The sequence below is a fragment of the Sphaeramia orbicularis genome, chromosome 22 (assembly GCF_902148855.1).
Source record: "Sphaeramia orbicularis chromosome 22, fSphaOr1.1, whole genome shotgun sequence".
NCBI classification, from domain to species: domain Eukaryota; kingdom Metazoa; phylum Chordata; class Actinopteri; order Kurtiformes; family Apogonidae; genus Sphaeramia; species Sphaeramia orbicularis.
In genome coordinates, this window is record NC_043978.1 from 36,187,926 (window position 1) to 36,203,827 (window position 15,902).

Genomic DNA, 15,902 nt, shown 5'->3' on the forward strand with positions numbered 1-15,902 from the left:
GACTCAGACAGGAAAAATAGCAGTACCACAAAACAACAACACGTTTGAGCATGCTGTCCTTCAAATAACCGTTTTTTGTTCAGTGCTCACAAAAATTTTCAAATAGGAATATAAATCACACAGTTTCAGCTGTAAAAGGAGCTGACCACACACCAAACTCTCACTGAGCATTTCATCCTTTGAAAATTTTATCATGTAATGTTACCTGTCAGCAGAAGAACTGCAAATTCTAAAATCTATCAGTGCTCTTACTCACACACTTGGTCAACTATGGTTCACATTGTAACTTTAAGGCTTTAGCCTAGACTAAATATTTAAACTAACACTCTCAGTCTACACAGATTCTAAACAAAATTCAATTTAGTTCAGTGAATGCATTTTTGTTTAGCACCATAACAGTTACTTAACCATATAATTGACCAAATTATAGCAATTTTAAACCATCAACAAACATTACAAAGACAGTATTCTGAGAATATAACAGAAGAGACATACACATCCATGAGCCCCTCCTCTGCTAAAACACACACCTTGTGATCTGGAGTAGACTGCCACAGAGCCACTGACCAGGCCGACATACAGACAGTGTTTCTTATAGACCAGGCAGGTGACTGTAGATTTGTCTGGGGTAAAGAAATGCTGCAGACGTACTTTCTTGGACCGTTGGCTGCTCTTATACACAATGATGCTAAAAAAAAAAAAAAAGATTAAAAGATAAAATTATATCCCAATCAACAGTGTCCCACTAATGATATATTATTAAAGTACAAGTAATTACAGTAAATATTTCTAAATAAATAAATAAATTTGCAGTGCTGCCATGACAGTATGCATCATCTCACAATATTTACAACATCTGCAGTTTTTATATTCCGTTCTGGAGCCCTGTGCTGGATTTAGGTGAGACTTCAGCCTTACAGATCTTCTATGAAGAGCTGCCTTCTTAGACTGTGTTTATGTCTAACTGGTAACTGAAACATATTTGTTACAGCCGAATATAAGTGTTTTGCATACATGTACTTCAATTTTCAAATATACCAGACAGGCGTGTGTGGGTACACTATTTGCAATAATTCGTACCTGCCCTCCTCCATGCCGAGACACACAGTGGGGGTCTCGCTTGCTTTCCCTGGCGGCATGTGGCTGTTCTCAGAAGCCTTCTCTCCGTTTTCCAGGGTTTGCTCTGCAGGAACATAGGCCATGCAGAGGATACGAGACTCCACGTTGAAACACTCTGTAACCTTAGGGCTGGAGCTCTGCATGGCCACAATGGCTATTTGCCCCATCTGGTTGGTGCAACTTGCAACCTGAAGAAAAATAAAATCAACAGCTTTAGAGATATGTTACTGCTCAGGTATCCCCATATACATACTACAAAGCTAACACAGAGCTGAGACTAATAAAAAAAGTACTTCAGTAGCATATACTCCATTCCTAACATGGAAAGTCCCAACATTAGTAAGTGGAAGTACAAATTCCTGCCAGATTAGTTCAGTTTAAAGAGGAAAATGTTTTACGATATGATGACTTAATGACTTGGATATTTATATTTTATGTATAAACAAATAAAATATGATTATTTAAAAATGTCATCTTTCTGTTAAACATCTTTCAGAATTACCTCACCCTGAAAATAACTATCCAGAGTGGTGTTTATATCTTTTACAGCCTCAACTCTAGATCAGAAGTGATCATTATGGTTATGAGAGTCACTGTTTATTTTACATGACAGTGAAAACAGCTTTCTCTGTTCATTGTGTTGTGAGAGACACACCGGCAGAGACAACTACAGCGCTTTTTTGAGGGATACAGGCAAAAGATCTCACCCAAACACATCCGTGGCCGACCACAGGAGTATCTGCTGTGCTCTCTGTGTTGATGTGTGGCTCTGGATTATGAACTGCACACTCCACCTGCCACAGAAAAGAAGGATGTAAGAAACCTGGTAAAGGAATAGATGGAGTTATGTATATGCATCAAGCCATGTGTATACCACAGCTCCATACTCCTTTATTCATTTAGTATTAACCTTGTCTAATTTAGTCTCCTAACACCAGACTGGCTGGGTAAAGGAAGCAAAGCCATAAAGCTGCAAAGGTGGAGCCCTTTTCTCTCTCTTTCACAGCCACAGTCTGTTGCCACACCACCCCATTTCAGCTTTAGATTCAGCTTGGTAATGTAGGAGACCCAGGACTTGAGTTTTAGATTAGTTTTCCCCTCTTTTGTGCTGCATCCCCCACCCCTTTGGTTCAAGTCTGTGAGTATTTGTGTTAAAATAAATCATTATAATGCACACAACAGCCCCGGTCCCACTTTTGTGGTATGTGTCCCTTATTCATCCCTATATTTCTGCATTAGGAACCATAACATCAAGTTAATGTTTAATGGTGTCATAAACAATAGCTGAAAGATCTCTATGAAATTTAACAACAGTTGTTTTTCTCAGTTGCCTGTGAATGCTGACACATAAAGAGAAACTGGTGAGAATTATTGCAGGTAAAAAACAAAAAATGCTCATTTTACTACGACTTAATAACTGCTCAAGGACAGAACATGCCACAGGCAACAATAAAACAGAGTGGCCCGTACGGGGATCGAACCCGCGACCTTGGCGTTATTAGCACCACGCTCTAACCAACTGAGCTAACCGGCCCTATGGAACCACATGGGAGCTATTTTTACCAGGATTGCAACAGTTAGTGATGGTACATATGTAACACAAGTTATGGGGAAAAAGTCCAAGACACAAAAACACACATGCGTTGTTGTAATGGGATGGAGCCTGGTAATTTAAGTTAAAAATGGTAAGCTTCTGTAGATATTGAGTGGTAGAAAAGTAGATCTGTAGATAAGTCTGTAGATGAATAAAAAATCTTTCATATTTCAGATTGAAATAATTCAATCAGTCTCAAATCAACAAATTGTTTAATGATGTTCATTCCAGGACAGAGAAAGTCTACAAAGTCTTAAATATTAGATAATGTATCTCACAAATTTAGTTATTTACTTTTTACTCAGATTGTTTATTGTAATTGTTTTCAGGTTAAGTACTAAATATTAATTCATTCATTTTCCAAGCAGCTAATTCTTGGAGAGGGTTGCAGGGATACTGGAGCCTATCCCAGCTACTAAGGAGTGAAGGCATGGTAGATCATGTATGTGTCAAAACTTCATAACAGGGCTGAGATATAGAGATAAAAAACCATTCGGCCTCAGATTCACACCAATTAACCTGTTAAGGTGCATGTCTTTGGGTGGTGGGATGAAGTTGGATACCTGACAGAAAATGCAAATATAAGTGTGTTGTAGACTGAGCCTCACCTAAACGCTATGTGGCCCGTACGGGGATCGAACCCGCGACCTTGGCGTTATTAGCACCACGCTCTAACCAACTGAGCTAACCGGCCTGCTATACAATATTTTTCAAGCTGTTTTTCATGCTTCTGGTCTAATCTGCAGGCATAGACGCGCAACAGGAAATAGGAGGAGGTGAAAGAAATGCACCCACTGTTATATGAACTGATTACCTGTAGATACTGTCTGGTAGAGCAGACAACAGGCTGGGTTTTCGGGAGAAAAATAAACACACGTTTTATGTTTAAATAATTTCAGCAAATAATTTAAAGGAAAAGCTCAAAAACTTCTTCTAGAAGGCAATTATTGCAGAATTCCTACAGATTGTTCATCAGTGAATGTGGTTATATGATACCTGTGCTATCACCTCATATGTCAGCTCTCAGTGTATATGATTCCAGAGAGATGGGGCATATATATGTGTATCCCGTCTAAAAATAATGCTTGTATAATGTATACTGCTGAATATATGCCCAATAACACTCCCTGTAGCTCCAAAAAAGGCTGTACAAAAGGCAAAATAGCTACCTTGAACTCTTGTAGTTTGGACATAACCACAGGCATTTGTCGAAGCAAAAGAGGGTGTTTCTGTTTTTTGATCTGATTCCCATCATCCTCTGCAAAGAACCAGCCCTGCAGGTTGTCCTCCTCTAAGTAGAAGAAAACACACACAGGTACAACTTGATTCTATAAAGTTAAGTATGCAACAGATCGGAGATTACAGAGATCACATTGTTTAACTAGAACTTTCAGGCTCAGCTTTTGTTGTCTTCATGTATCTGGTCATATGCATTGTTACCTTGAACAACAACTACTACAAATCAGCAGGCTAACAGTGGTGAGTTTGTTAAACATTGGCTATAAGCTGCACAAATAAAAGCACCCTGTTGCAAACATAGACAACGGTCATTCTTGACATGCATGCATACAATAAAAATAAATAATACATTTTAAAGAATAGCTGAGGTTGTGTAAACTGCAGTAGGACAGTGTACTGTACCTAGAGCCAACTTGGCCATTTGCAAGTTACTGATCCATGACTGTTTGATCGCTGGGCTGAGAGTATTGAACACTGCGCTGAAGTAAGTGGGTTTACCCATCCTGTCAACAACAAAAAGAGCCAAAAAGGTAATGACATATGACTTATAAAGGAATAAAAGTATACAGCTTTACTGTTACATTAACCACAACACATGATAAATGCATTTTAGAAAAGAAAAGGTTTTATTAAACTTCTCTGGTGCTATTAATTTGACTCCATTTGCATCTTCATTCATCCTAAGTTTGAGGCTGCATCTTGCAATGTATTTTCATCAATACATAAAGAGCCCAGTATCTTTTATACCACGGCCAACTAAAAAGTCCTCTGGTTGAGTTGAATCTCAGCCAAGATTGATTAAGAGTCTACTGAGTGTTGGCTCAAACAGTCTGACAGACATGGGACATGCAAAAGAAATCAATGTCAATTATCACATTTAGCACAAGCTAAAGTAGACATTATGTGAGTGTGTATAGTGGGGTCTTGTCTAAATACATCACTGCCATCACTGGCTGATGATGTGAAGTGTTGTATTTTGTGTGTTTTACAACTGAGCGGTCAGGGGAGGAATGATGGAAGCACAGCTGTGTTTCCAAACATACCCGTGGATAATCTCCCCAGCGCAGATGAGGAATGGGGTGAGGAAATGAGAGAGAGAGACAGAGAGAGAGAGAGACAGAGAAGGAAAGAGAAGCGAATGACAGTTAAGGCTACAGAGACAGAGAATGCAAAAAAGCAAAATCGAGGTAGACCCTTGGGGCACCATGTGCAGACTATAATAGTGTGTGTTAATGTGTGACATGAGAATTTGTTTTGAGGAACAGCTGCAGCAATGCTTTTGGTTGCAAACATTGCTGCACGTTATGTCCCTTGTGATTCATGCTTCAGATTAGAGCTGGTGGAGAAACTTGCTTATCCTCATACACGAATGCACAGCTGTGGGCACAGATTGCAAAGGGCAGAATGAGAAAGCTGAATAAAAGGGGACACCTAAATGAACAGGGTATGGATGTGTAGAAAATTAGGTTGGGGACCGTTAAATTGTTAATTGTAAGGGTGAAAAGGAAACGTTTTTGTTGACTGCTAGGTAATACGGCCAAAAATAAACGTATTATTAGCAGTATTATTAATTATTACAGTTCTGATTTTTTTATATTGTCTCTAGTCAAATCATGGCTTGTTCAACATTTGTTAAACATTGAAACGTATCAGAAATCTTGAGGAAAAACAGTAAAAACAGTTATGTTTACAATGAAAATATAAATTGATATATGCAAGTATGACAGCAAAAAAATTAAATGTTTTGAAGTGTTTTCATTGACCATGTAAACATATTAAGCCCAAAAGACAAAAGAACAATGTATTTGACTATTATTTTAATGCCAGGCCCTATTTCTGTTTCAAGTATTAGTGCTACAAAGTTATTAAAAACACACTTGTCTTGTTTGCCTGGCAGCTGGAGTTGGATCCTACAGCGGTCTGCTGCCCGGATCTCCTCTTCCTTCTTTAGAATCAGCCTCTGCAGTCCCGATACCCAGTCCTGGGCCACTATGGGGTTTACATTCTATATGTACAAGGATAAAGGGTGAATTTGCTAATGTTTAAAGAAAGAAGCCACAAAAATTGAAAAGTCAAAGTCTACTGAAGAGTATGTAAACATCAATATACAACGTAATTTCAATTTTTACTAAGAGTGCTTCAGAGTGTATCATACTAGTTTCAAGCATTATGCATTTTAAATTCAATGACAAAGAAAGATTTTTTTCTGATGTTGTGGGACAAAAGCACTTTTGAAATTTGTCTTAAAAGTGTTTCAATACATAATTGTAAAACTTATGAGGAACATTTTTAGGACACATACAATTAAAATGCTGCTCGTATGATTGTGGTATAGTGTTGGGGGGGTCACACCTCAGTCCTGCCTCTTACTTTCCCTTTCCTATTCCCATCAATCTCTCTGTCCCTCTCTCTTTGCTTGGGACACGTCTCTGAAAGCTCTTCTGTTTCCTACTTACCCACTCCACTTCTGACAGACCTACCAGCTCAGCACAAACACAGCCTTACACACTCACGCTGTGCTTTGCAAACAAACCTCCATCCCGACAGCACAGACCCACTTGTGTATGAGCGTGGCCACATCATATGACAGACTAATCAAGGCTTGAGGGACCCTAAGTCTCCCCGAGACAAATTGCCCACGTTGGCACATTCCACAGTTTAAACACTCCAAGACAGCCCAGCCTTTATTGAAACCTGAGGATAAATATATTTTTAAAAGCACTCAACTGCGCTACAGGGACATTTGTCTTTGTCAACGTTAGTTTTTTTGTCACTGGAGGATAATATTATTATTTAACTGTATTGAATTTAACTTATGCACAGTCTGTACCTGATAGTTTCCTTTGAGACTGCTGATCATGGTGGATATCTGGTTAACCAGGCTGAGATCGTGGATTAGATTCTGCAGGTCTTGATACAGCTGTCCGGGACCCATGTATAACTTGTCTGCAGACACATACAAACCAAAATATTGAAAAACACATTATTTCATAACAGAACCTTTTTGACATGTATCAAAAATGGTCAATTGCAAACATATTTTAATACTTAAATTACAACAATAACAATGTCTGACAAGCACTGCTGAAAATAATCTACAATCTAAAAATGTCAAAATTTTTCCTTACATAAAGCAAAGTAAAAAACCAAAAAAAAATAACAAGGTCAGTCTGATGAGAACAGTTAAAACTGGACACATAAAGACAAGGATCAATAAAGGCCAATCATGCATTTCCCACAGGGAATGAGGACCGCTCTGCCTACTTGGCAGTGGTTCTCACCCGTCAAAGCTCAAAGAACACTTTTATCCATTAGCTTTCACAGCCCACACAATATATTTTGCAGCCCATGAAAGGTGTTATTGATTTAGAGAATATATGATCCCTTCTCTTCATCACTTGATAGTATTTGTATTTTCCTCCTTATCAATTTGCACTGAATATATCAAATGCAACTATCCTATGTGATGTGTCAAGAGCAGTTTCTGTGGTTGGAATCGAAAGGAAACAAGGGCGTGCTTTGTGAGTACACAATGCTTCACAAACACAGAAGCAGACTCATCAGAAGTCCAACGGGACACAAGTCAATGCACGTACAATAAATCTACTCATGTAGATAATCATGAAGAAACAGGGGAATGCTTGTCTGTTAGCCAAAATGCCAACTGACAAGTTTTTTTTTTAGGTCATTTCCAATTAACAAGTAGATCAGTAATAGGAGCTCTAATTACAAGCTAACTGTAAACTATCATCCTGAGTTTCTTCAGTACACTCTGGAGTCTGTCATGTGAAACACGTTAAACTGCCTCAGCGTCTCCAGCACTAAAGTACACTGGGCTTCATTTGTCTCTACTGCTCTGTTCCTTATCATCTTCTACAATAGTCACAGAATTCGCCTGGTGCTCTAACGCTATGGCAACCCAGCTCTGCCGTCTCCTGAAGGTCTTGCTGACTGCGCATTCAGGAAATTAACTCCTGTTTAGTGAGTCGCAGCCACTGTGTATTTGGTGCTGTTCTCTTCTAGAATTTATTTCAATTGTGCTTTAAGTCTGAAGCCATTATACAGAATTCCAAGTCTGCATTAACACCCCTCCATACAAAGCACACATATGAAACAGCAGGACTGCAGTGACATAAGTGAGTTTAGGTTTCGCAGATTTTCGTGGTCAGTGACCTCCTATTGCATTCCATTCACATTAATGGATCAAATCACAGCCACCCCATGTAACAGCTGTCTATCCGCTCAAACCTTTTATTAGACCAAATGAGTAATTAATTATTGGAGTGTGTTATCTACTTTGGTATGTGGAACTAACTGCTCTCCTAGTAAAACTGTACACAATTTTCATGGCTCATCTGTCTCAGTGAAAACTGAGGGTGAATCAGATCAGGGCAGAAATGAAGAATAAACCCCCCACGCCTCTTATCGTGTGTCATGCAAGATGAAGGAGCATAATTATAATAAATGAATTAAGAGTTATTATGTAATGCAATGCTGTTACACTTGAATGTAATGTTTCTCTACAGTCCATTTCATAAACATGGTGATTTGCATCTGACACAGTTTAACACAGCATGTAGAAGAATTACATGCTCTTAATTAATACGGTATCTTTAATTAGAAAATTGTATCAGTTTAAAGGAAGATACACTATGTTCTTTTTTCTTCTTTTTACATTTAGAGCTGAAATGTTGTCACACAAATCAAAATCTCCAAAGCATTACACTACCTATGTTAGAAAGTCTGAATCATAGAATTAAAATCCTACCATGAACTTGCATGTTCCCTAAGGCAAAGACAGGCACTGTATAACTGGTTTTATGTCAGGTCCAACTTTCTGAAAGGCTCTTTGTGTGAGTGCCAAATACCAAGAGTTTCTAACAAAAACAGGCCTGGGAGCATCTTAAGAATCAGGCTAGTCACCCCAGCAATTACACACTTCCTACAAGCCTACAATATCATTACAAATTACATACTGACTGGATGTAACAGGAAAATGTATCTTAAAGCAGCTTGTCTACATGGTGGTCTGATTACTATGCAGTGTAGAGAAAAGATGAACAAAGCAGAGATGACATCATATGTTGGAGAGTCTTTTCATTGCCTTCTAGAGGGCTGGTCACTGTGCTGCTTTTGGCTCAGCACAGAGCCTGAGAAACAATTGTTTCCACTTGCTAAAAGTTCCTGAACAACGCACACATTTGTATGCACACAAACAGATTCCCAAAAAGACAGACAAAAATTAACCTGGTTAGGGAATATTTGGACCACAGCAAGGCAAGTTAGCACAGGGCAACATTTACATTCCAAATAATATCCTGCGCTGAGATTATTATGACACCCACAAGAGTCGTTGTTGCTAAATCACAGTTTCAAAATGAACCTCAACCTCATCTCATCTAAAAAAAACCTTCAATTTATGAGGATGCAACAATACACTGTAATCACATGGCCTTTCTAAAGGCTTGAAGCATAAGCTGTGAACCTGTGTCATATAGAACCCTCCAGTCAGACCAGATGTTAAAACAGGTCTGCCACCGCCATCTGTTACATATACTTTACATACACTGTTCATTTAGCTGAGTAAAGTACCCCAGGGGAAAAGGTAGTGTGGCGAAAAGTGGGGAGAGATGGTGTTAAATGCAGAAATAATTAGGGATGCACAATAACTATAGGCACCAATAATTGAAACCGATATTGACCAAATATTGAAAAAAATGACGTCATTCAGATAATTCCGATAATTAAAGTTTTCACTGATAAATAGTGCCCATAATAATAAATCTAAATTGCTTAGATTTTGTGCATTTCACCAGTACACAGTGCACGTTGTTGCCTTGCCAACCACCATAAAAACCAAGAAGAAAAAGAGGTCTGGATCAGTACATCGTTTGTAAGTAAAAGGGTTTTCAGTTACTTACTCTCTGCTACAGCTGTAAGACGAAGAGGAAGATCAAGCGGTTGTGGCCGTGTTTTGGTCCGGCAACAGCAGAAGAAGAGGGACACTCTAAAACGCTTACATAAAAAAAAGCTTAACGTAGCTTAATGCCCGAGAACAGTGACCAATCATCACCAAAGTTCGTGTGGACATCTCTAGTCATGCCCACTTTCACCTCTGCAAAAATCACAATAACCCCAATTTTATGGATGTGTTGTCCATTTCGAGCAGCCCTAGGCTTTTGGTTCTGTAGAAGCCTTTATTTTACTATTAGCTGAGTTTTAACACTAACTTGAAATAATAATAAAAGAATATGAAGAATGGGAACTATTGTTGTTTGTTATTGGTATCAGTTACAAGAAGCAGGAAGTTATCTGTTATTGTATCGGTTGTAAAAAACAATTTTTGTGCATCCCTAGAAATAATGAAAAAAGAAGAAAATAATGAAATGTCTAAGGCAGTGGAGAGGGGAAGAGTGTTAGGAAGACTCATGAACAAAGGATCTATGAGGACAATCTGCTTCACACTGTCATCTGATTAACAATATCACACAGCAGGGGTCTAGTTTGACTGCTGGGCAATGTCCTACTCACACCCTTCACTCTGATGCTTTGTAAAATGGGTTGAAATGTATTTAGGGCATAGGGATCCCCAGTGCTCAAACAAAGCCACTACATAACATATAAAAATGTCAGGATTTGTGAAGAGATAACTGTGAGTCTGTGACACCTGCTTGCAAAATGCTAAACATTATGTATAATAGAGAGAGAGAGAGAGAGAGAGAGAGAGAGAGAGAAACACAATAGTACGATGTGAAAAAGGGCTGGTAGTAATTCCAGCTCACTACCATTGGCAACTGAGAGAGTAAGCTCTTGACCTCAGCTTGAATACATATAACCTCTGAGTGACCAGGGATAATACAAATCACTCACCAGCTCTGCCATACAGAGTACCATTACATTGGCTCACACACACACACACAGACACAGACACAGACACACACACACAAATTCTAGATCTTAGAATAAAAAACGGTAGTGCTGTGACCACAAAATCATACAGTCTCCCTACGCCTCGTTTGTCTGATCTGGTCCTTCTAAAGTGGCTGAGCAGCTGCTGCCTGTGACAGAGGGGAACCCAGTGGAAAGACTGAAATCATTGGATCAGGCATCCAGCAAACCGGTGTCATGCAGAAGGAAAAAAAATACACATTCACTGGCTGGATGGCCTGTGTGTAACAGACACCATTTTAGGGAAGTCGTGAAATGTCCAACAAAATAACTCTATTGTTCTAGCTGTTTTCCACGGATTCAACTAAAGCAGTGCTCAAGTAATGATGAAAAGAGCTGTACTTACAGACGTATGAGCAAAGACATACCTATATTTACCTTGAGTCATAGATAAGAGCAGTAGGAAATATATGCAGTTAACTAACCTATAGGTTTGATTCTAATCCCAGTTTCTTTAAATCCTCAAATACAGTACTGTGCAAAAGTTTTGAGGCGGCCTTTAGATTAGTTGTTTTTGTAGCATTGAAATGAACATGTCTATTTATTTCTCAGTCTCTTTTCCTCGGATACAACAAGAAAATACAGGGAACATGTGCACAGCCTTAAAAGACACACAAAAGACTGAACTAAATGGGTTCTAAAGGTTAGTCAGTATTTAGTGTGACCCCTGACTCATGACAAGAAGCAGCAAAAACCAGGTTGCATGTGTTGAATGAAACCTGGAATATAAAAATCTGAAAGTGAATACCAAAAAATTTCATATTGTCTGAACAAAAGGACTGAAGACATGTTAAGTGTAAAAGGAAGGTCACACTAAATACAACCACTTTGGTTTATTGAAGCTGTTGTTTTACTAAAACTTTTTTTGTTACTGCTGTAGGTACTACAGTAAAGTAACTTTTCCTACCCATTTAGTTAATTTCAACACTGCCAAAACAACTAATCTAAAGGCCGCCTAAAACTTGTGCACAGCACTGTAACAACTCCTTCGCTCTCACCATATCATCATGGGCACAATCAGCCTTTCAGTGAGAAACTTTGCCCCCATCTTTGTCCCCAGGAAACACAAATATTGATCATTCACAATAACAATGTGTGAAACTGTGGTTCATACTTGGCTTAGCGTTGATGACCACCTTCTCCCCAGAATGAGGTGCTGGGTAGCGACTGTTGTCAGCCATATCTTCACTGGATCCAAACTCCAGCACTTCCACGAAGTTCAAAGGCACACTCCACTTTAGCAGGAACTTCTGGTCAAGCTGGGCACTACCACTGCCACTCCCACTGCCATCCTGACATCTACGTGAAACAGAAGCAAACCGAAAAAACCTTCACATACGTTGGATTCATGGACACTCTTACTAAAAGGGAACCAGTTAAATTCCATAATTTCATCTTCTGCTATTCTAGACCCTTTTACCCTCCTGTTTAACATTTAAGCTGTTAAATTTTAACAGATGGGGTTGGAGTATTAAATACAACAAAACCACAACAGAAAAATTCACATAATGATCAGTTTCCAAAACTGTACAATGATGATAAAAACACAGGATATAGCACCCAAGGACAGGAGACAGTACAAATTATGGAGGGGGTCTGGTTTGTGGGCTGTTGTACCGGATATTGGGTGTGGCACACATGAGCACATCATTTAGTAGGAAGAGACGTCGCTCCTTGGTTTTGACGATTTCACCGCGCTCATTGTAGACTGTCTCCACCATGTCATCGGAGCGGATCAGGTAGCGGCTGCCATTACTCAGAAGCTACATGAATGGACAAGTGAAAGACATTGTGTAAATTTAGACATTTGTATCACTTAAAAAACACTGCATTTAGAAAAGGAGACAATTCTAAGACATACGAAAACAAAGTACATTAATTTCTGTAATGCAGTCTCTGATAAAACCTGAAAAGGTCATTCTGCCATGTAAATTACACTGTGTTTTTCTACTCAGGATATGCCCCTAAATTATACAGCACATGCATTTATCATCTCCATGTTAAGTCTGGTTGGTTGTCTACTGTGGAACAGAAGAGAATAGAATACATAACTATCAGTGTTGACCCTGAGAAATTAAAGGCTGAGAAACAAAAGTACTGTGTCTCATAGATTGTATCCAGTAAACACATGTTTCTACACGGATACCAGAGTAGGAGGTTGTAGATAGGCAAATAATTATACATTGGTGAAAGCTGGTGTTGTGTGCACATGTTGTGCTAAGCCATGCTCTAAAAATATTCTATTCAGTCGAGATAATGCTTGGTAGAAAATGTGAACCTCGAGTGGCCGCCCACACTGAGACAGAGAGAAATACCATCGCATATGCAAAAACAATACAAAATCAGCCAAATATCTGCACGTCAACTGAAGTGCAGTATCACAGATGGCAGTGCACACATACTGAGCGGTGGGCAGACCTTGTTGAGGTAGCGTTCGTTCATAGCCTTTGCAATGTGACGGATCTCGCAGCGCTGATCAGCTTCTCTCTTCTTCTCATTGAGCTTCTCAGCCAGTGTCTCCAGTTCAGTCAAGGCCATCTGCAGGGGCAGACGGTCTGCATGACCCACTGGTGTGTTCTTCAGCATGTCCTGGTGAAAATGTGCAAAAAAGACATACTGTGCAGTCATGTATTAATTAACCACAGGAATTAATTATGTAGACACATACTTACCCCGAAATTAATGTAAGCCCAGTGCATCTAAACATCCCTCTCAATAGTGTTCTCTATATTTTTTCTGTTTTATCCATTACACCTGTTTATTTATAATATATATAAACATTTATACAGTAACCTAAGTAAAGTACATGGTCCAATATGCTGACCACTTACACTACTTTGAATTGAAATTCAGGAGATGTTTCATATTTCTACATAATTTATGTTTTACGCAAAAAAAAGAGAACTTCATGTCCTATTTTCAGTCTGAGGTTTTCTACAAGAGAGACAGGAAGAGTAAATATTCCAGTATAAATTAAAGTAGGATTAAAAGAGATCTGAGGGAACCATTTCCCTGCTGTGCATTTCTCTTGCTTCCCCTTTGAAGTCAACACTTTGAAAAACAAAATGAAATGGTTTGTGTGAAGAGTGCTCCCTCTGCTGGTGAATTCATAAACCACACTTCACTTGCCTGCTATTGTTTACTGTTAGGATGTTGGGAAATTTTGAATTTGGAATACCTGGAGGAGCAAAATGAATTGTGGGAATCTCTGGATGGGTTTCATCATTAGGCCATACAGCGTCATGCGGTCACTGCTGGTCTCCTGACGATGCTGTAGATGAAAAATGGGCAGTGAAAGTTTGCTGCAAAGTAGCTGGGATTTGTCTTAAGATTTATTTTAAGAAGATGCTGGGAATAAAAATGTAGAACTACTTTCTGTAATCAGGCAGTAACAAAACTGGTTGGCTGGTGATATATTTTTCCTTCACAATCATCTCTATAATGACTGTATTGCAGCTGGAAAAGCTCAGAACTTCATTTTAATCTATGCAAATTAATTCTGAACAAGTGCACTGTTTTGACATGTCTGAAATGTTATCTACACAAAATTACAGTTTCTAGCTGCATTTTTAGCTTGTTTGGCTGACATAATAAAATGTATCTCTGTGTTGTTAGTTAAAGATGAGTACTATAGGCTGTGTGACCATCAGGGAAGTCTAACGATTATGAATGTGGAGCTGGCCTTTGACATTTGTTGTCAGTAATTCTGACTCATGCTTGAAAATGCAAATCACACATGAACTTTTACCATCACAATCTGTCCTGAAATAACCTGAAAATTACACATTATTCATGATCCAGTATCAACACTGACCTTGAGGAATTCTAGGAAACCAGGTTTGGAGGTGCAGGTTTTCCTCACCACTGCCATTGCGGTGCTAAAGTTGTTCACATACTCACTGTAGGCGTCCAGTACCATGGACTTAGAGAACTGTGAAGTACACATATGCATTACATTACGAAGGGAGTTTTGTAAAGTTGGTGTGTAAGTCTTGTTATTTTATCATGCTATGACAACATGGGATGTGAAGAGGTCAGAGGGCAGTGGACAGACTTCAGATGCACATATGTCTCATGTAATGCCAGGGGTCACCGCTTTGATTTTGTACAAAAACACCCAGCGGGAAGTAAAGCAGGAGGCAGACTATAGAAATGAGGTCTTTTGTTTTAAACATCCTTGTATATGAGTTGCTAAGCAGCTAAAGACAAAAGTAACAGGGTGGAGTATGGGGCTAAAACAGGGCTATGAAGCTGTTTTTATTGGTTTACTGATTGGTAGATGATATGGATATGTGAATTATATTTTCTAAATGAAATAAAGCAATAGTGCTCACTGGAAGAATTTATACATGTTGACCTCGCCAAAGCCTTGTGAAATGCAGAGGAGAGGTGTGAGCTGTTGAGAGGTGTCAAATGTAACAAGATTAAAATGATGTGAAGACACGAGATTAAAAAACACACGACACAAAAGATGTGAAAGGCATGAGATGAAAACAACCTAAAAATATGAAAAGATGCAAACATAAAAGAAAACAATGTCACAAAAAACTATTTAACAGACTTAACTAGACAAAAATGAAGTACAATGTAATGGCGTCATGTCTACAGAGGTACAGAGAAGACAACAAATACATCTTGAAAAAGTCTGGGAATCACTGCTCTGTGTAATGAGGCAGGAGAATGTAATGCTGGATGTAACGTAGTCATTTACAATCAGTGCTGCTGGATCTTATCTGTTTAATAACACCCAATGGCAACACCCTGCAACACCCCTGCTCACCGATGCCACAAAGACATCACCGATCATCTCCAGGCTGTCCCACTCGGCCACTCGGCTGGCTAGAGCGATCTGGAACAGGAAGTGGCACTGCAGGATCTCTCGCACACGGTAGAAGGTCATCTTTAGTTTCCTGTCACTCAGCAGCCTTGGTTCAATCTGCGACAGGGGCTTTTCATATTGCTGAGGGTGCAGATAATTTTAATTGCAATAACAAAAACTTCA

General features: G+C 39.0%; 1 protein-coding gene and 2 non-coding genes across 4 annotated transcripts in view; all 3 read right to left on the reverse strand.

Moving 5' to 3' along the window:
• arhgef10 (Rho guanine nucleotide exchange factor (GEF) 10) overlaps positions 1-15,902 on the reverse strand; it is a 49,223-nt gene that overhangs the window by 13,606 nt on the left and 19,715 nt on the right. For both annotated transcript variants that reach the window (XM_030127541.1, XM_030127540.1), the window contains 13 exons: positions 15,681-15,860; positions 14,715-14,831; positions 14,079-14,171; positions 13,319-13,489; positions 12,518-12,663; positions 12,015-12,199; positions 6,783-6,898; positions 5,830-5,957; positions 4,355-4,455; positions 3,883-4,004; positions 1,827-1,913; positions 1,081-1,307; positions 531-688 (listed from right to left, as the gene is read on the reverse strand). In XM_030127541.1, the coding sequence (XP_029983401.1) occupies positions 531-688; positions 1,081-1,307; positions 1,827-1,913; positions 3,883-4,004; positions 4,355-4,455; positions 5,830-5,957; positions 6,783-6,898; positions 12,015-12,199; positions 12,518-12,663; positions 13,319-13,489; positions 14,079-14,171; positions 14,715-14,831; positions 15,681-15,860 (1,831 nt within the window). The remainder of the gene's footprint in view (positions 1-530; positions 689-1,080; positions 1,308-1,826; positions 1,914-3,882; positions 4,005-4,354; positions 4,456-5,829; positions 5,958-6,782; positions 6,899-12,014; positions 12,200-12,517; positions 12,664-13,318; positions 13,490-14,078; positions 14,172-14,714; positions 14,832-15,680; positions 15,861-15,902) is intronic.
• Positions 2,580-2,653, reverse strand: trnai-aau (transfer RNA isoleucine (anticodon AAU)). The gene has a single exon. It is a non-coding gene; the product is annotated as a tRNA-Ile (tRNA).
• Positions 3,334-3,407, reverse strand: trnai-aau (transfer RNA isoleucine (anticodon AAU)). Its single transcript has one exon. It is a non-coding gene; the product is annotated as a tRNA-Ile (tRNA).